Genomic DNA, 21,105 nt, shown 5'->3' with positions numbered 1-21,105 from the left:
ATTTTGGTGTGTATATTACGGTTGTCGCCACTGCTCGGGGAAAAAAATGTGTATTTTTACTTGGATCTTAAGTTTGGTTAGTGTATTTGAGCATATGAAACTGGTTGTATCTCCAACCAAGTATTTCAGTGGGTTCCCATAATAAATTGCATCAAATGGGCAAAACGTTGGATACATCCATACTAACTAGAACACTTTAGGCAAGTTATTAGTTTGCCAGGTTGGTGAATTGACATACTAGGTAATTTGTCAAGTCGTCAGTTCATAACTTGATATCCTGCAGAGCGCCGACGCACCTTAGACCTGCGTTGTTATGTTGAGCTCCGTGGACCAAACCTTGTTTTTCTTCCATATTCAGGATAACGAAGGGCAAACGGCACCTCACTATGTGAACTATACTATGAACTTTAATACTTTTATCTAGGCTTCTTGCCAACCAGGATATTGACATGCTGTGAACTTGTTTGCTTGTAGACCGATCGTAAAAGGCTGATATGCCAAGTATTGTCATCCCAAAGTAGATGCATCTATTATGATTTGGTTTTCATGTAGTGTGTTGCGGTCAACCTTCTTGCTTCTCCGTTTTCCTTTACGACCTAAATTCAAAAAACACCTTACGTGCGTTTCAAGGCAACCTCTACCCCATCCCGGTCTCTGTTTATCTTTGTATTTTTTTTTTGTATAAATAGAATGTAGTTAAGAAGCATTTTGGAACATTTTTATGTTATGGGGCATGAGAATGATAATACTACCTCAAGTATGGATAAAGCGGGACAAATGGGCTGAGATGGAGTTACTGAAACTATAAATTTCCTCCCATTTTGATCATTCATCACTCCGTAGAATCAAAATGAACTAGCGAATCCTTACATTTGCTGTTAACGTTAGATTAGTATAGCATTGTTGGTTCCTGTTTAGTTCCTGGTAAACGACATACGAGTGAGATAGTTTGGTCACCTCTGATAGATTGAGTTGTTATGCTTGCATTAGGCAAGCCGGTAGCTTCTGCGTTCCACGTCTAGGAGCAGGTCCCCTAATGTAGCATTTTCTTAATATGGTCATGTGTTCTGAATGTAAGAAACAAAATATGAAAGTATGGATCTCTCCTTTTTTTATCCGGGGATTCTGCCCTCTGGATTTAGGGATGTAGATTTGATATACAGATATCGAAGAAGGCACTTATTGTTTATGTAGATGAATCAGTTTCCGTGATTTCTCCTTTTGCCATCTTGACTTTAGGTTCTTATTGTTTATGTAGATGAAAATTGTTGTGCAATCTCAAGGTAACGAACGACTAACAAGACCATGGTCTGCTGGTCAAAGATTTAGACATAGGACACACAATATATCATCTCTTAGGATTCCGGTGATCTCTATCCAGGATGCACTACACGTATTTGAAAACTGAGGTGAGGTCTACATATTCCATAACCTTTGCTTTCTAGCTATGGGTTTGGGATTTGAAGTTGCTAACCAGTTCTATAATCTTTTATATGTGCACCGATTTAGTTTTCTTGTGTTGAACTATCTCTCGCTTAGAATCGTAGACCTTGATGAAATTCATCTCTCAAGTTTGCTTAATCTGCTGATGGTTCCATGTACTTTCAATGGACGGAGGGGCTCGGCTGGTTATTTTTTGGTGTTGGCGGTGGTAGAGCCCAAAATAACTGTTGTCGGATTGGGTTATTGTTGTTCTATTGCGGTTTGTGTTTTTGGATATCTTGCATATATGTTTTTAAGCTAAAAACTCTTAATCATTGGTTTTCCCTATTTGCGATCGCTATTTCAATAAACCATTTGATGTGCTAAAGAATAATATGTAGAGAAGTCATATGTCCGATGGGAAAAAATAGGTATAGCTACTTTTTGCTTGTGTTGTCAGTACCATTTCAGGCTTCGGTTAGCTCAAAAAGATAATTCAATGAGCAATTTTGCTTTTCAAGGCCAATGAAGTGACTGAGCCAAATTAATAATACCATGTGGTTTTTCTTTTTAAGGCCAATGAAGACTGCAATGCTTCGTCTGCTCAAACCACAACCTCGGGGGAACCAGGAACTGATTTTAGGCAGCCGATGGTCGTGGACGTGAGTTTGTGGACCATCTGTTCTCATTTCATCTGGTTCAGATTTTGTTGTTCTTCCCGTTCTCTCTATTGTTTAAGGTTTAATCTTTTGTTGTGCTATGCAGCAGGAAAGAACTCATTTTCCATTTCTCTAGCTCTGAATTCAGGGTTCCAAATCAAGGTATGGTCCAGCGAGCCATGCGTCTGTTTTATGAAACATGGTATCCTTATTACTTCTCCAGTAGCATGTACCTAAGAATTCCTAATAGTTGATTTTCCTCTCTGCTTTAGTAAAAGATTTTATGTGCTAAAAGAATAATGTGGAGATAAGTTCTTTGTCCAATGGAAAATAGATATAACTATTATTTGTCTGTTTTTTTTGGTACAATTTCAGGCTTCAGTTAGCTGAAAGGTATTACAATGAGAAATAATTTACAATGATTGTGTATTTTCTGTTCAATGAGGTGACTGGGCCAAGTTATTAATACATGCATATGAGTTGCTTATTGTTGCAAGTACATGAGGGTATTCTTCTGCTTGCAGGACTGCCCTCTTGTCCATCGCATGACGCGTCCATTATAGATGCAAGTGGGGCAACATTAGGTAAAATTGTTAGTTCATTTTTTGACCAAATAGGGTAGAGAGTACCCTAATCTTGACCCACTTTCATCTCTAGCGTCCATGGGCTTGTGATAGCCACTGCCGCGTTACTGTGCTAGAAGGATAGACGGAGGTATTTCACTTCTTGCATTATTTATTTTTTTACCTTTTAGCATTGTATCTGTTTACGTTGACTTGTATCCATGCCTGAATGTTTCGGTACCTATTCCAGCATGCCGGTGCATTCAAACCTGTTTTTTCCCCAGCCAGTTATGATATAACTGTGCTCACAACACTCTTTGATTTTGTACAAATACTGATTCGATAGGCTTGCTTTGGAGTATGTTGTTCAATTTCGGAGATATAAGATTTAAGAGAAAAACACTATTCAGATTACAGTGCATGTGCTCCTTATCTCCTTAAGAGAAAAACCTGATATCGTGTTGTGTATACCAGATTGTTCAGTATGTATAATTGATATGTTTGCTTCCCACATTTGCTTGTGGCCCTAATTTAAGATGATGTTCATCGAAAACCTGATAGAGTAGAATTAAACTATGGTGTAAATCAGCTGTCAATTGCTACATTTTCCAGTTTATGACGTATCTTTGTTCATGGAGTTCTTACTAGAGAGGGGTGTATATAATTGAAAGTTCATTTCAGTTGTATATTTTACTTTATATGGCCCTATTTTGTTTTCCAGAAACCTACCGTATATTATGCAGCTCAAGAAGGTGATTTAAGATCTTCCTTGTGAGGTACTTCAAAAAGTATGTGTTCACATACGAGATGCAACCCTATGCCCATAGCTTTGTTTATTAGATTTGATTTTGTGACATGTTTGTGCAATGGTGTCAGTTCCGATTAGCTCTGAATCTTGAATGCTTACAGTATAGCGCTATCAAATCTCTGGTTTTTGTACCCAGTGAGCTGCTGTAGGTAACAAGTTTGGTGTTGAAAACGGCGTTGATTTACCAAACATTCCAGTCCATTCACTAGGTATACCAGCTCCCTCCCCTCTCTTCTTTGATTTTGCTCGTGATGACCCACAATACATAATGCAGGCCATTTTTTATGGATATATGGACTACAATAGGTAGTGTTTCTCTGCTCGGGTGTCATTGTCATCGACGGGCCTCTCAACTGCCTCGAGATCCGGACTCATCCATTCGCCGCCGTTTTTATGCCTGAGTAATTTCAGGGAAACTAACCATGCCTTGAAAATAGGTTGTTAAAGTTTTTTGTGTTGATACTTTATTTTGGAAGGCTTTTTAACTATGAGACCACAAGGAAGTGGCTTTTGTGTATGTACCATTCCAAATTTATTCATTAGTTTGAATCTATTCAGTGATGATTATGTATGAACTAATTGTAGTTGGATTAAAATAGATGTTTTAGCCAAATTGTTCTTCGTAGGGTTCATGGTTTTTGTAGCATGATGTCTGAATTAATGGTGAATGATTAAACAACTCATGGTTTTTGTTGTTGATTCCATTAAAGTGGTGCTTCTTTAGGGCTTTATGTAGAAAGAATGGAAGCTGACCTGATTCTTCGATGGTGTTTATCCTGACATCTTGTTTATTTTCTTGGTTTCTTAAGATCATCTTTTCTGAACATTGGGTGAGAAGCTAGAAGAGAATGGTACTGCGAATATTCAGGACAAAAGAGAATATATGAGAAGCTAGAAGAGAATGGTACTGCATATTGGGTGAAGAAGACTGCATATGCCTATACTGGTTGAATGTAGTGGTTATCAATCATCCATTTTTTTTGAAGTGCAACCCTCATGCTCTGGCCTGTAGCAAGAATATATATATGTGGAGCTAGGCTAAGATTCTGATATTGCTGCCTTTTGAACTGCAGTACAAATGCTCTCGTCCATGGCAGGAATATATATGGAGCTAGGCCAATATTCAGATATTGATGTCCAGGTATTGTAGAGTTTTTGGCGCTAGAAGCATTCATGTTCTAGATTTTTAGTTGAATTGTTCATGCCACGGTTTTTCTTGCCTTTGTAGCTGAATGATTACTTAGACCGTTTGGACTAAATTTTGAATATGTAGCATTTGTTCTGTCTGGAGAAATAACATATATTTATTAATTTGAACCTTGAGTTAGGAGATTTCTAGGGAGCAAAAACTGAAGTGTTTTCAGTGATATCACTGATATGCAAAGAGCGTGTCAACTCTATGGTAGTTGGCTGTTTCTTACCCTAAAGGAAGTATTCTAATTAAATAATAATCACACTTCCTCGTGGTTATTTCTCATGTCGATAAACAAATGGATATTTTTTATTTGGGCATAAGCCAATTAACAAATGGGAAGTAGATGCAGTATTTGGTACATTAATATTATCTGGTGTTCATGTATGTTTGATTGAAGCTACTGAAGTTGCTTCATGGTTTATGGATAAATGATTATAAAAAAGAAAACTTGTTGAGTAAATTTGAATCTTCTGATAAAGAACGATTCCTTTGTATGTTATAAATAGGTTCTAAAAGCGGTCTTGGTGAAAAGTGTAGTTCCATAAGTAGCTTTAAACCATTTATAGTGGATCAGAGGGTGTACCATATTTAGTACCATAAAATTGACCCTCGTATCATTAGGATTTTGGTTCCATGATGATAGGTAGGGTTTTGAAATTTAATGTCCTCTTCTCCTTTTCAGGTCCCTGAGTTGTTTAATGTTGATTTTGCTCAGGCACGATCCATCTTAGGGATCAACGAGAGGTGGCTCAAGCGATACGGGATGGTGACGAGCAGCGGCGACCACAGCAGACAGTGCAGCAAACTGGACATGCTTTAGAAATGGTGGTCAAGACAACACGTCTTGGGGAGTGGTGCGCCTGTCAAGCGACAGCGTCTGATTCCGGCACAACAAGCTGAGCTTTTCCCAAATCCTCTTTCTTTCTATCTTTGTCTCTTTCCATCAAGCTTGTGCGATGTGCTATACTTTCTCATCTTTTATTAGATAATTGTTGGCACTTTCAAGGACACATTACACCTCCCTGTGGAATTACTTGATATGTTGTGCAGCGTGAGATCCATTACACCCCATGTGTACCCATTACACTTTCAAGGGCTGCATATAGTGTTGTGAGCCTTCCCAGTGGCCTCCTTTTTAGTCTATTGATTTGAGGCTATTGCTACCTACCGTGTAGTTTCATGCATATGCTCTGACTTGTTCAAGACTTCTTTTTTCTTATATTGTTTTCAGCACTATCACTCAAGTCTTAGGATTTGACGACATTATTTCTAGCTGTTAGATTGTACAACATCTTTGTTATGGATTGTGATACCCACACAATACTGGATTCAGTACACTAGCAACTACTCTTTTTGTCATCTATTATGATTTAGTTGAGAGTGAGGTCAACATATATGCTGGAAAAGGACAACTTTGCATGTATTAACTTCTGACTATTGTAATGTGCGTCATCGACAGAGAAGGCGGGGATCTGTGGATGCCAATGAGGGAAGCACAGCTCGGGCCGACCATGGCGCTAGCGTTGCAGACTCGCCGCCATCCTCCTTCGTCTCCCATCCACAGCTGGCCCCAACCCTTCCTCTGATGTGGTGCTATGAGAGCAAGAAAAAGAGCAGACATGCTCTGTATCTACATCCAACATCCACACAGACAGATAATGGTACTGCTCTAAATAATTCCTTTTGTTTAGAGCAAGGGTGATGCATGTAACCATGTTACCTTAAATTATCTTCCTGTGTTAATTGAAAAAATTATGTTCCCTGCTTACATTTTCAATGCAAACTTCTTGGTGGTTTGTCCATTCCGCTGTTTGAAAATTCAAAGCACTCCATATTAATGCATTCTGTATCTTCTGATGTGTTGGCTATTAAACTAAGCAATGACATATGTACTACACATGCTTCTGGCATAGTGTGATTAAAACATAGGTTAATGCCGTACTTTTTTTTCGAAGATTAGTCATGCTATTTTTGATAGGTCTGTATCTACAACTGGTACCGATTTTTTTCCACATTTTCATTCTCCTGCCTTGTAAAGTGCTCTCTATGTTAGTTAGGCATAAAGTAGATGCCCAAGATATATTTAGAACATGTTTGGTAATGTGCAATGTCTCCATTCCAGGTTATAGATGTTGCTTTCAAACTTTTGTCCTTCAAATATATTTCTTTTTCTCCAACCGCTTTTGATCATTGGAAACTACTACATGATGTAATTGTGTCCATGGAGCTTGCTGATCTATGGTTCTTGTGCAACAGGGAGACCCTTCAGTTAGGTTATAAAATCCTTAATTATTGGAGCCATTCATATGCAAGTATCAACCCATGAGGGAAAGATTTTCTTGTATTACTTTATGACTTTGTCTTTGATCATTGAATGGCACACACATATGTTGTTGTATAATGCTTGTTCTGGTATATATTTGTTCTTCGGACACAGTGCGCATAGAGATGAATCTCTTATTGCATGTGTGTGTGTGTGTGATATATTGAGCATTTTTGTTATGTACTTATATTATTGTTTCCTCCCAGCTTCAGAAAGTCTATCCCGTTTTTTTTTTCCAGATTACAAATTTACACATGAAATGAATAAATGGCAGAATTGCCATCCTATGTATTATAACTTCAATATTATGGCCCTGGGGTTTTCCTTGGAAAATACTTATATGTGTTACTATTTCGCTTTTGCCTTTGCGCTGAAATTGTCGTATCTAATTGCAACACCTTGATAGAATGTTGTGTCTACAATTATACTAAAATATTTATTAAATTTCAAGCTAATATTTAATACTAAATAAGGTAAAACTTATAATTTAAATTTTGCTCTGATTCTGCCATTTGCGCGATAGCGCAACAGGTCATCTAGTTCCTCCAAAGAAAAGAAAGGCAGGTCGGATAGAGTCCATGGCGGCGGCTCAGAAAGAGTCAAACTCTAACCAAACGTGGAGAAAACCCAAAAATGCAAGGGACGAAAGTGTAAGAAGACACAGTCGGCCCAAATATCATTCCTCTTCTCTTCCCCCTGCGTTGCGTCCATTTGGAAAGCAGGTGGAAGCTCCTGGTTTTAAGTCCCAATTAGTGCCGCTTCTAGCTTAGTATAGTTAATCCCTTTTGTTTGTTTATATCTCTCTGCTCTCTCTCTCTCCTCCCTCCTCATCTCCCACCTCCACCTCCGCTGCCTGCCTGCGGGCCAATCCGATCCCATCGCCGCCACCGAGCTCCAGATCCACCTCAACCTCATCCCATCGCCGCCACCGAGCTCCAGATCCACCACCGCAGCCCGCCGCCGAGCTCCAGCACGGTAACCCCCGCTCTCCGGACCCCTAGCTCTTCCATTCGAACCCAGTTCGGAGGCCGCCTCCCCTGCTCCGCTGCTCCTCGCATTGGGCCGGGTTAGCAGCTGGGCGGTTTCCCTGCGCGCGATTCGGCGCGTTCGTTTCACCTGCTGCTCCGGGACTCCAGGTGCGTACCTACGTAGCTTTAGCTTGGACTTCCAACTGAATTCTGCTGGTTTCGGGTTCCCTTGGTGCGCGCGGGTGCTCGGGATTGGATCCAGCTCGGAATGCGGCGAGCGGAACCAGGTGGCGATTTGGTCAGAGTTTGACTTTTTTTCGAGCCGCCGCCGTGGACTCTTTCCGAGCTGCCTTTCTTTCTTTTTGGAGGAATTCGCCTGATTGGGACGTGTAGATCACCTACCGCGAACCAGGTTCCACGACCAGCTTATTCCGAGAAGTTGGGTAGGCTTGTGTTTTGCTTTAGTCTAACTGGCTTGTTTTACGACTTTCCATATCTGAATCGCATCGGAATCTGCGCTAGAACAGCCGCCAGTTGGCTGGGTCGCTGCTGGTCTGTACTCTGCAGGACCAAATCTTGGTAGATCGCCATAGAATGCCAGCTTACTTGAGAAGCTAATACTAATTGGGAGCTTGCTTGCTTGATTGCTGCTTTGTCACGATCCCTCGAACTAATGCCGTGGTTACCTTTTGATCTAAAAATGCTGTGCTTAACCTTGCACTATCGCAAATGCAGGGGAAGGAAGGTGCTGCCAGTTGAACCCTGGTGTGGTAGCCTTCGCATCAAATTTACCGGAGCTTGATGATCCCGAGATGGTGAGGACCTGAAAGCGCCAGCAGTGTCTCGGTGGGGCAGCAGCAAGGACATGACTGTCATGCCGCCTGTATCTCGCCAGCGGGCTGCGGCCAAGAAGCCCATGTGGATCATCGTTCTCCTCTGCCTCGTCTGCGTTGTGTTGATCGGGGCGTACGTCTACCCGCCGCACCACTACTCGCAGTGCTACCTCTCCTCTTCTAGTGTCTGCACACCTTTCAAGGACTGGCTCCCTTCGTACGGCCGTCGGGAGAAAACTGATGAGGAGATCATTTCCGCCGCGGTTATCAGGGATATCCTCGCAATGCCCATGCCTGTGTCCAAGAGTCCCAAGATCGCTCTTATGTTCTTGACGCCCGGTTCATTGCCCTTTGAGAAATTGTGGGAGAAGTTTTTGCAGGTTTGCCTGATTTCACCTGCTGTCATTGTGCAATTTAACAAGTATAGATCATTTATTGGGTTTTCATTATTGCCAATGCATCATCAATGTTTTCATGTTTTTAATAACAAGATAGCAGTTGATACTTATCATTTATTCTGCTCAATATAGCAGTTGATACTTCCCATTTATTGACAGTATTAGCTTACTGTAAGCATTTATCTTTGAGCAGTGGAACGTTGAGGGATTCCTTTTCTGCATAGATAAATTAAACCGATCCTCTTGCCTGATTTCACCTGTTGTCATCGTGCAGTTTTAGGAGTATAGATCATTTAAGGTTTCTTTGGGTTTTCATTATTGCCAATGCATCATCAATGTTTTTATGTTTTTAATAACAAGATAGCAGTTGATACTTACCATTATTTCAATAATGAATGCATGCTGCTCACAATATTAGCTTAGTGTAAGCATTTATCTTTGAGCAGTGGAACGTTGAGGGATTCCTTGTCTGCATAGATGAATTAAACCGATCCTCTTGACCAAGCCTATAATACTATCTTGCTAGCATGCACTTGTCAACTATAATCTCCTCCCTCCTTGCTACTAACCTCTCTGCATGTCTACATAATGTGATATTCTTTATTGTTTATGTGGCATTTGAACTTAAACCAAATCACCTTGACTTTACACAGGGTCATGAGGGGAGATACTCCATCTATGTGCACGCGTCGCGTCAGAAGCCTGTGCATTCCAGTTCTCTCTTTGCCGGCCGAGATATTCATAGTGACGCGGTAATAATTCTCACACTTTAATCTTTCAGAGGTTGTCATGGTTGTTTTGTCTAAACTTTCTTGTCTCGAAGAGATTGTGAAGTAAAATCTGTCCTCTATGTTTTCAAAGTTTATGCCTAGAAGAAAGTTATTTCTGTAACATATAGTTCTTTCTGTAACTTTTGTGTTGCATTACTTGTATCCTCGAGGCCAGTACAGTATCATGAGGTACAGTTCTTCACACTTAAAGACCACTATTAGCTGTTTGGATTGAGATGCCTAAAATTCTGAATGTACTAAGTTTATAAATCAAAGGGCTTCTTACAATGCATGTATCTTTTCAGGTTTCTCTTCTAATGATTATCATACTATGTTGCATGTTCGCTGTTGAATTTGAATAGAGTATGTAATTGGTATGCAGGTTGTATGGGGAAAGATTTCAATGATAGATGCAGAGAAGAGATTATTAGCAAATGCACTGGAAGACGCTGATAATCAATTTTTTGTCCTGCTTTCTGATAGGTTTGTATTCCTGATTATGGATTACTTCCTTTTTGGATTTTAACCAATTATTTCACCATACTGAAGCCACTCTTTTCTTTGTGTCACAGCTGTGTTCCGCTGCATTCATTTGACTATGTCTTTAATTACCTGATGGGAACAAACATTAGTTTTGTTGATTGGTAAGAACACCAAAACTTGTATTCCTTTACCGTTTTGGAATATAGGAAGTAAAGGGGAATGAGTGAAACAAGTGGTGTTGGCCAGTACCACCAGGGCGTCGTTGATTAGTTTTTACCCCCGTGTTATCGCATGCAGATGTCCATGTCTGAGTGTTTTGATTTTTTTTTTCTGTCTTTATTATCATTTGTAGCTTCCAGGATCCTGGTCCACATGGAAATGGAAGGTATTCTCTTGAGATGCTTCCTGAAATTGAGGAGAGAGACTTCAGAAAGGGTGCTCAGGTACAGAGTTTTCTGAAGTAGTTCTTTTTATTGCTAGGGATTAGTATTATATATAATGCGGGCCCAACTTCTGTCATTTCAGTTGTATACTAGTTATCAGTTTTTTCATGATACAAACCTGACATGTTCAGAAGTTGATTATTGAGTATTAGACTCTTATCTCATATGCTTTCTTGTGTAATTGTTGCTCTTATTATAGTGGTTTGCAATCACGCGGAGGCATGCTTTAATGATTCTGGCCGACAATCTTTACTACAAGAAGTTCAAGCTATATTGCAAGGTGTGTATTCTTTTCTAGAGTTGCAATCTTTTGTGGACATATACCAGGTATTTCAATAGGAAATTTGCACATGATGTTAACTGTATTTGTACTTTGTTGCACTGTAAGGTTGACTGTGAAATCTGTATATATCTTTTTAATATAAAGTCCAGAGTTGTTATAATAAAACTGTTGTATAGATTTCAGTAATTTTCTCTAATTGGCAAAATGTTCTTTCATGCCCCTCCAACTGCCTCGCAAATAGGCCTTAATGAACTGAAGTATGGTTTTTATAACCACTATCATAAACATAAACAAATTATGTGCAAACCCCGTTGCAAAGTAGTCTTTTGTCCCTTAGCAAAAGGTAACATATTCTAATAAGCTTAATATCGGGACTTCATATAGTCCTTCTGTGGAATACATTACCTACTGAGATGCATTTGAGCAACTGTAACTGCTCTAGTTATCAAGTCTGAACGAACTCTCACTTATCTAGTTTTATCTGACATTTTTCTGGCAAGTCGATTTTTGGGAAGTAATGCATCTATATCGTGTGATTTGCAGCCAGCTGATGGGCGCAACTGTATTGCTGACGAGCATTATTTGCCAACCCTATTCAATGTCAGTATTTACAACCTATAGAAGTTGCACTTACATTTTTTTTCTCCGAGTTAATTGCTAACTGCTAAGTCCTTTTATGAAACATCAGATGGTAGATCCAGGTGGAATAGCTAATTGGTCGGTTACACATGTGGATTGGTCTGAGGGGAAATGGCATCCAAGGTCATATGCAGCTGCTGATGTCAGCTATGATCTCTTGAAGAATATAACAGTATGTTTTTGCCTTGCTTGACATTTTTCCTGAGATAATCTTTACATGTTTTTCTGTTTAGTTGCATAATCCTTACATTGATGTATTCTGATGTATTATGCAGTCTGTTGATGAGAACTTCCATGTAACAAGTGATGACAAGGTATGGCCAACACTCTGATCAATATTTGAATTATCAAAGAACAACAAATAAATTTTACATTCTACATCTTACATGTTTACTTTTTTGTGGGTTATCTGCCACTTTACACATTTAAAATGATTTCTTTTGTGGTACTTTCGGTTTAACAAAAATCGTAATCGTCACCACGACTTGTACATATGATCCTATCATGCCCTCTCAACTATTTGATATACTTATTTCTAGTTTTGTCCTATTTTCAGAAACTTATGACACAGAAGCCTTGTTTGTGGAACGGATCAAAGAGTCCATGCTACCTTTTTGCTAGAAAATTTTACCCTGAAACTCTCGACAGCTTATTGAAGATATTCACCAGTTATACGTCTGTTTGACTTCAACCTGATTCTTTGCCCTCAACACATGGTTCAACTACATGGGCACGCTCTCTCCCTCCATGTAAAAATTGTGAAGTCAATCAATACTGAAGCCTCGCAACGCGGATTTGGGCCTTGAGAAGCAGGTTACTGCTGCAGCGACTGCGACAAACCTGTAGTGTTCACTCCATGGGTAGGGATGTGGCGATATTGATAGCAATGATACTGCCCTCGGTTGTAATCTATTGTGCTTTCTGTATGTTCTTATCAGTCCCCTTCACGCCCTTTTACTCTATCTTAGCCTCATTAGTTCCTGGCACCTTGAGATCATTTTTTTTGTCAATATGTTGTTATTATATGATCCATTCTTTTGTAGACACAAAGAGATAACTGAAAGTACCACATATCTTTATAGCCTTCTAATTGTTTTTGGACTACCAGATCTCTTTATAATCGTGTAATTGTTTTTGCTTACTGGGTGAACGGTGCATCTCTGTTTCTTTGGGTCTACTAAATGTTCGTTTTTTTCATGATGGTGTGCATATGTTTTGATCTTCTCAGGATGGCAAACTTTATTAGCAAAGTTAGTGGATTGTATAAGCAGATAATATTTCCTAAATGCCTGACATGACAACTCACCATGTGGGAAATTTGAAAAACATGGGCCCAGTTCATATCTATAACAACCAGTACAAGCGTCAAAGCGCTTGGGATACCTTGAGCATCCCCTCTTCATCAATAAAGCATCAGGTCATCTTTCTATATGTTATATTTTTATTGTTTCATATGCTATGTGTTGTTCTTGGAGCGTCTTTATTTTTGTTTTTAGTTTAGTTTTTTTTGTTTGCTGTACCATATGGTTGGATCCTAGCATATTTATTTTGGAGAATGACACACTCTGTTTTAATTTCATAGAACACTCTACGTTTTGCTCTTATTGTGCTGCGGGTGTTCCAGTTTGCTAGTACTGCGTTTAACTCTTGGTTTTCCATTCTTATTTTATTCCGAGCTTGTTAGTTTTCTTTATTTAAGTATGATTAGCTCTTTGGTCCTTATTTATTTTTATCTATGAGAGTTGCTTCAAATAAGTTGATTGGTGTTGGAGACGAGTAAAATGTTTCATGCTTACAGTGGTGCAAAGGAATTTTGTCTAGACTGTGGCATAGACTTTGGCATGTCATGTTGGATGTTATTCTTATTATATGCTTAGTAGTTATTGTTGTAGCATGACTTGTCTCAAATAGCTGAGAGTGCTTAATGTGCCATTGAAAGAATTATGTGTTGTTTCCATCATAAAAAGCATAATATTGTGGTATTCTCCTTTGATGCTTTATTGGGTTGGCTTGGCACATGCTTATACCATGTTATGACTACAAACCAGTCAACCAAAGCCTCTATGATCATTTATTTTTTAACTTGTAATATCACTTTATGCTTTGATTCATAATGTTTTGTCGCTATGCATGATTATGGTCATTATTCCTCTCTTAGTTGGTCGCTTCCAGTCTTTTGCTAGCCTTCGCATGTACTGAGTATGAGCTCTACTCGTGCATCCAACTACCAAAAACCAAAGTTTGCCAATTGTGTCCACAGTATCTACCTACTAGCATTATTGCTATTCCAAGTATATTCATCATGTTTTTATCTATCTTCCAAATTAAATTTAGTCATGAGAAAATTAGTTAGTAAAGCTCTCATGAACTTGATGGCACATTTACTTTCTTGCACTTAATAAACTTGAACCATTGTGACTATCTTATGAAGATTATATGCTTGCAAATTACGAGTTGGGAGTTAGCACAACCATGTTTTCATGGAGCACGCTTTCAACATTGCACTTATTCCTATTTAGTTGATATCATGTTTTTTGTTTATGGATGCCTAGCGGTGCGAAATAAAATGAAAACTTGTAAGTCCATGAAGTTTGTATATATGTTAGAGAAACGCCTGGGCGACCAACTCAAGCCATGCATCATTCATGGTGGAAATTTACAGTTAACCATGGTGAGCATTTTGTGAAGCATCTTCAATAAAAAGTTATGACCATAGTAAATAAAATGATTGCGGAGATGCTCATCGTCTGCTTGTCTTGTCATTTTGGTATGTGAATGCTCCTATATCATGGGGCAGGAAGTACCCCGTTGACGTTCTCAATGATACATGTATAGTTACAATGACAAGAACTTATTTGGGACCTAAGTTGAGTAGCATGAGGTTTAGGTACTCGTATTCAAGGGGCACGAGATTTTCAACTTGTGATTTGTCAAGCATATAACTCATATTTACCCTCACATTAACTATAACCATTCAAGATGCTAATGATAGGGGTAATGAGAGCTCAAAGCTAATAAGTACTATAGTTTTTGGAAGCTATATAAAACTTGTTAATCTTACTTCCCTATGCAAAGAGCATTGCTTTTACTTTTATGTTGAGTCTTCATCTTCTTACTTTATGCACCAATTAAGAGAGCATAGTTGTCATTCTTATATCTTGTGAGTTGCTTATAAACAACTTTATATCTTGTGAGTTGCTTATCATGATCAAGATCATCTTTATGTAATGCTACATGTTGTGTTTGCTGGGATCCGATGAATATTGAATACTATGTTGAGATCGATTATATACTTGTGATATGTTATTTGTGATCTTGCATGCTCTCCGTTGCTAGTAGTTGCTCTGGCCAAGTAAATGCTTGTGACTCCAAGAGGGAGTATTTATGCCCATAGTGGGTTCATGCCTCTATTTTTCTGGAAGAGTGGCATTAACTTCTAAGATTGTAGATGTCCTATTGCTACTAGGGAGAAAACAATAATGTTTTATCTAAGGGTAATTGTATTGTTTACTTTACACACATTGCTTAATGCAATAATATGTTGTTTGCAACTTAATACTGGAAGGGGTTCGGACGATAACCAGAAGGTGGATTATTAGTCATAGACGCAGTTGGATTACGGTCTATGTATTATGTTGTAATGCCCAAACAAATCTCATAGTAATCATCTTCACATGTATGGTTGGTATTCTGTCACCCAATTGTAATTTGTTCACCTAGCATGTTATTTATATTTATGGAGAGACACCTTTAGTGAACTGTGGACCTCGGTTCTTTCCTTTACACTGATAAAATCATCTTGTTCTGTTTACTTACTGTAAACACTGTTGTGGTGATCTAGCGTACCACTGCATGGTGTAGTACACAAGTCGTTGACATAACACAAGTGAAACACCGTTCCACTCATATTACATCTCTCAGAGTGGTACAACAGAAACATATGCGAGTCCAAGGTATGTCTATAGAAGTACACACGAACTGTTTACATAAGATCAACACAACCTCCTACTTTACAGTGAGGTAAAACTTCAAATAAAGCTCCAGAAGAACGACTCGTAGTCTATCTTATTGCTAACTCAAGTTTAAGAGCTACTTGGCTTGCTATAGAATTCTAGCTATTTAGGTGCTAGGATTAGGGAAAGGTTCCCTTCTATTACTAGTCTAGGTTTCCATAATAGCTGATGCAGAAGTTGACTCCATTAACTTCTTTGACTGGATTCTTCATCTTGTTGCAGTTGACTCCTCTGTCTTCGAGTTCCACGGTAGTTTCTCCTTCGGTGCCTTGATCTAAGAAGGGGTTCAAATGGGATAGAATGAGTACGAGCGTACTCAGCAAGTTCATATTAGGAAATAGGTGTATCATGCACTAGCTACAGCCATAGACCAGAAAGTCATAGGCCATTGCAAGTTTTCATAAACATTTCTTCAAAAGGTTTATTTTATTCTGAAAACTATGCCCGTCAGTCTTCACAGGTTGACTAGAACTTCGTGGAGTTCCTTTCCTACCGCGTTCGCAGTTCCCTTCCCGGAACAGGGAGTGACAGTCACAATTCTTGGTACCCTCTGCAGAGGTGCGTTACTTTACCCCACAAGAGATCTTAACCATGTTGCCGGCCGAGAGTATGTCCCCGTCCACACTTCCTTTGGTGTGAGGCCCAGTATAAGATCCAAGCCAATCACTGCCTTCTCCGCGACCCTGCAAACCCACCCTTTTGTCCAACCGTACACCCCCAGTAGACTTCTCCCGATAATACGGCTTTACTCACGGTGTACTCCGGACAATCCATCATAGATCGTAGAGCTTATCATCACTAATGGATGGGGATTTAAAAGGATATCCCAACCTATTGCGGCAGTGCCTCCAACACCCCACCGGCTCTACCAATCCGTTGGCGTGCAGAAGGGAAAAGATACAGCTGACTTCCCCAGAGCCATTATAGATCTTATGGATAACGCGATATGTACGGCGCTAGAATCACTGGACGGCATTGGTACTTAGTCCTAGATGAGTAGTACCCATGCAATGGAACCTCCACCATATCAACACATACCATGGTTCCATTGCCCACCACATAGTCATATTCATAATTGTAAAATAATACTTTGCTTTTCAATGCATGAGTGATAAGTATAGTACTTTTCATATAGTTTGATACAAATAATCAAATGACATGAGAAAGCGATGAACTTGCCTTTCTTGACTGCAAGATTATGCAGGCAAAAGCTTCGATACGTGATAACTCCAAATGCTGAAATACCATCATCGTCCGGTAAGGACAATGTTTAAAGAACTGGCAAAGATGCTATAATGCATAGTATGAGATGCAATCGTCCCGAGAGTAACCTAACCTCGATGATTTAGGATGGATGAGTTGTAAAGATTTCTTTAGGGTTTGTTGCACTTTTAGAATGGTTCTCAAACAAGGTTCTTATTAGGGTTTGGTTATATTAGCATCTTAACCAAGTGATATAAGACATCATAACAATCATACACATAAAGAATAGTGGTGGAACAATATATAAAGAACAGTTGTCAATTTTAAGTTCTACAGGACATGGTTGATGATTACTTATGCTATACTTCAAAAGAATAACTTTTGAAGAACATGTTGTTTAAGAAATATTGAGTATTTCAAAGAAGGATTAGGGCTTCTAAGGTTCGATTGGTATTTGTACTTCAAAAGAATAACTTTTGAAGAACAGGTTAAAATAAGAATATGAACTACTATATATAGGTGCTATGGCTTCTAGGGTTTACTATTGGATTCATTTAGTTCCACTAATAGGGACTAGTTGGGTTCTTAAGTTGAATGGGCTTCTATATAGCAAGTATTGGTAGGTTTATTACTATGGTTGATTATGGTATCATATCAAAGGATGGTTATTGAGATGGTTCCATAGGTTTGCTATTAGATTTACTATGGCTTCACATTTGCTTTACTAAATAATCTCTAATGGTTTCTAACTAAGTGGTTTATCATTTACTAAGTAGGGTTGAGTGGGATAGGAACATGTGTTGTGAATTATTACACAAGGTTGATACTAGGGTTCATAATTATAGTTCTACTAAATTATGATGATTAAGGTTGATCCTAATTGTGTGGTATAATGGAGTGGTGATCAATGGTACTAATCCAATTAACAGGCTAGAGTTTGCATCAAGATGGCACTAGTGAATCATATAGGTTTAAGCTAAGTATATGGAAACATGAAATGATAATCTCAAGTGACTTGGTTTATGCTAGTGGATCATGAGCATGCATTCAATTGTTGCTTATTAGGGTTCTATATGTCAAGTAAATCTCACATGATCATATGTGACACATAACTAGGGTTTTAGAGTTACTACTAAAGTGTAATGATCACATGGGTTAAATCCTTAGGGTTTTAGGTTTGCAACTACTAGGGATGAACACATGAAACAATGAGATCAATGTCTTACTTAAATTAAAACTAGGGTTTCTAAATTATGGTACAACTTCTAAAATGCTGATTATCAATATAGGTATGGTTACTAATTACTTTGAAACAACATTAGTAATGGTTTGACATTTTATTAATTTCACAAGATTTAATAATTAGAGTAGCTCCTATTTTGGTTTAATTAAGAATCAGGGTTTAATAATTGTTATTAGGTTTTAAAATAATTAACTTGTTACTCAAATATGTTTAAGTAAACAATTGTTGGGCTACCAAAATAATATTGACTTTTAATATTTTCTTGAGTTATTACTATTTAAAGAAAATGGTAAATGGTAATTTGTTAATTAGGGTTTATGGATTACCACTAATAATTAAGTTAATGCAAATATGATAAATAAAATTAATCTTAACATTTTACTTAGTTACTGAATAGTTAAAATTTAATTTTGAAACTTCACTAATTATTGACTTGAAATTGTATTGTAAATAAATGAATGGCATAATTAATAAGGTTAAAAATAAATGGATTTTTATTTTGTCACACATTTTTGTTTTATATTTTATTTGAATAGAGTTTATTTTTGTGAGCATTTTGATATCTTATTCATAATTTTCTGAGTTGAAATGGATTTTATATGGTTTTACAAAGTTTCAGCAATTTACTGATTTTTAAATTAAACAACAAATACTAAATGTACCGGGACAGATCTAGCCCTAGACACTGACTGGTGGGGCTTGTTTCCACGTCGGCTGCCACGCAAGCGAGGACCGGTCAAAGTTGACCAGGACCCTTGACCTCACCAGCGGTTAAACGCCGGCGGTCAGCAGATGGTGGCGCCGCCGATTTACGGCCTCCCGGGATGCGCGGCTAGGTGATTCTGAACGAGCACAACTAGACGAATCGAATGGTGGTGATGGTTTAGCGAGGGGATCACCGGAGCGTCGCCGGCGATGGGTACTGCGGCGGTGCTACTCCGGCAAGAATTGAATCGGAGGCTACAGGCGATGCTATGAAGCGAGATTAGGTGCTATAGATGCGTATCCTCACCCTGAAGCTCAAGGTGTGGTCGGCTCCGACGATGGTTGACGGAGACGACGGCGATTGGAGATTTCCCGGCGATGTGCTGCAGAAGGGAACGCCGAAATTGAGCCGATTCCTTGCTCCCCTTGATGCTCTGCTCCTCCAGTGTGCTCCTGGAGTCCAGGCGCTTCTTCTGGACCACACGCCGGAGGCTGGGGTGGCCTCCTCCGTCGGCTTCGTCTTCAACTCCGGCGACAAAGAACGGATGGTTGTGAGAGATAGAGAGTGTCTGAGCAGCAATGGAGTGGTGGAGGTGAACAAGGAGTGCACGGCGATGTCTTCCTCCTATTTATAGGCCAAGGGAAGCCCTGTGGCCTCGACACGGTGACGGCCATGGTCGGAGAGGTGGCGGTCTCTGGAAGCTTCTAGCTGGCAAGGATCTCCTCGTCCGCGGATAAGCTCGGATACGAGAGAGATTGGGCGTGGTTCTGAGTGTCTGGCAACGTCCGGCGGCGTCCTTATCGTCGACGAGGTCGTGGCCTACTGGCTTCGCCGCGCTGTCGTGCTCGGAGACGACGACGACGAGTATTATCTCTTCGCACGAATATTAAAGCGACCGAAACGGTATTTGGTTTGGGCTGGACTGCTCCTGGGCCGTGGTGTGGGTTGGTCTTGGGCTCAGCTGTTGGGCTGCACGGCCAGGTAAGGTAAACTTTCCCTCTCTTTCTCTTTTCAAACTTTCTATTTTCTGTTTTTATTTTCTGTTTTGATATTTGAATTCAAATTTGAATTTTGTTTTGTTTTGCAGGTTCTAAAACATTTGAATATCAATATAACTTGATAACAATGCTCACTGTATAATCTTGTTGTTTAAACAAATATTTAGTTTAGTATTTAATTGATATCTTGTGAGGCTTAAGTAAAAATAGAAATGGTTTAGTTAGTTATTTCAATTCCCTTTTTAATTTAGGAATCAGATCTATTTAAATGGTTTGAAACTTAGAACATGTGCATAGTGAAAATGTTATTAGGTTTAACTAGTGTACTTAACAATATGGATTGTTCTCATATAATTTTTATTATGGCTAGAGTTTAAAGTAGATGGTAATAGGGGTGGATTGGATCATGATTTTATGTGAATGATGGTTCTTAGAGTTTAAGAAGAGTGGTGATATAACCTCTATAATCATCAATCAAGCTTTGACTTAAATTATTTAGGATGAATCCTATAATTCTCATAGTTAATTCAATTGCTCTTGTGGTGATTCTATTTTATAAAATACTATTTCATTTGGTTCCCAAAGCAAGTACTTGGAAAGCCAAATAGAATTGAATGTTTGTTTCACTCTACTCACCAAATGGCATTTAGTTTATAAGTGTATATGGATTGGTTTATACTTGTGATCCATGATACACAAGTTAGGACATAATATTCTATGTGGTGTGAATTTTACTTGAAAGGTTTAGGGTTTTGCATAAGCTTCACTAAATTGAAGTATAAATAGGCATGAGGTATGGCAGGGTTCTAATTATAATCCAAGTTAATCCATGGGTTGGAATTCAAATGTAGTTTAGGGTTTAAGTAGTGATCACCAATGTGATACACAACTAGGATTAGAATATGAGCATAAGCTTTGGTTATGTTTCACTAATGGAACATGGCTCTTATCTACAAGATTAAAGGTTGGTTTAAACAAGTAAGATGTAATACTACTCTAAAATTCTCTAGGATAGACATGGCTATGGTTAGCATCTATAATCTCTCTCACTTCTAAATTTCTTGTAATAGCCTAAGGTCCTACTCAAGATATGATGATATGATCCTCTAAATATATGGTTTGCCTAGGGATTCTACCTTGCAATATTCTGTAGCT

General features: G+C 38.8%; 1 protein-coding gene and 1 long non-coding RNA gene across 2 annotated transcripts; both read left to right on the top strand.

Moving 5' to 3' along the window:
- Window positions 1–2,182: 2,182 nt before the first annotated feature.
- LOC127312889 (uncharacterized) lies at window positions 2,183–3,058 on the top strand. Its single transcript, XR_011748358.1, has 3 exons — window positions 2,183–2,243; window positions 2,606–2,665; window positions 2,739–3,058. It is a non-coding gene; the product is annotated as an uncharacterized lncRNA (long non-coding RNA).
- A 4,649-nt stretch (window positions 3,059–7,707) lies between these two features.
- LOC127316807 (glycosyltransferase BC10) lies at window positions 7,708–12,891 on the top strand. The gene is made up of 11 exons (XM_051347270.2): window positions 7,708–8,106; window positions 8,674–9,151; window positions 9,823–9,921; window positions 10,322–10,422; window positions 10,512–10,583; window positions 10,775–10,865; window positions 11,065–11,145; window positions 11,692–11,748; window positions 11,837–11,959; window positions 12,063–12,101; window positions 12,344–12,891. Exons 2-11 carry the CDS (start codon window positions 8,804–8,806, stop codon window positions 12,470–12,472), a joined length of 1,140 nt encoding a protein of 379 aa, XP_051203230.1. The 5' UTR covers window positions 7,708–8,106; window positions 8,674–8,803; the 3' UTR covers window positions 12,473–12,891.
- The last annotated feature ends 8,214 nt before the right edge of the window (window positions 12,892–21,105 follow it).

Source organism: Lolium perenne, chromosome 7, assembly GCF_019359855.2.
Source record: "Lolium perenne isolate Kyuss_39 chromosome 7, Kyuss_2.0, whole genome shotgun sequence".
Lineage (NCBI taxonomy): Eukaryota > Viridiplantae > Streptophyta > Magnoliopsida > Poales > Poaceae > Lolium > Lolium perenne.
This window is presented reverse-complemented; position numbering and strand designations above follow the sequence as displayed.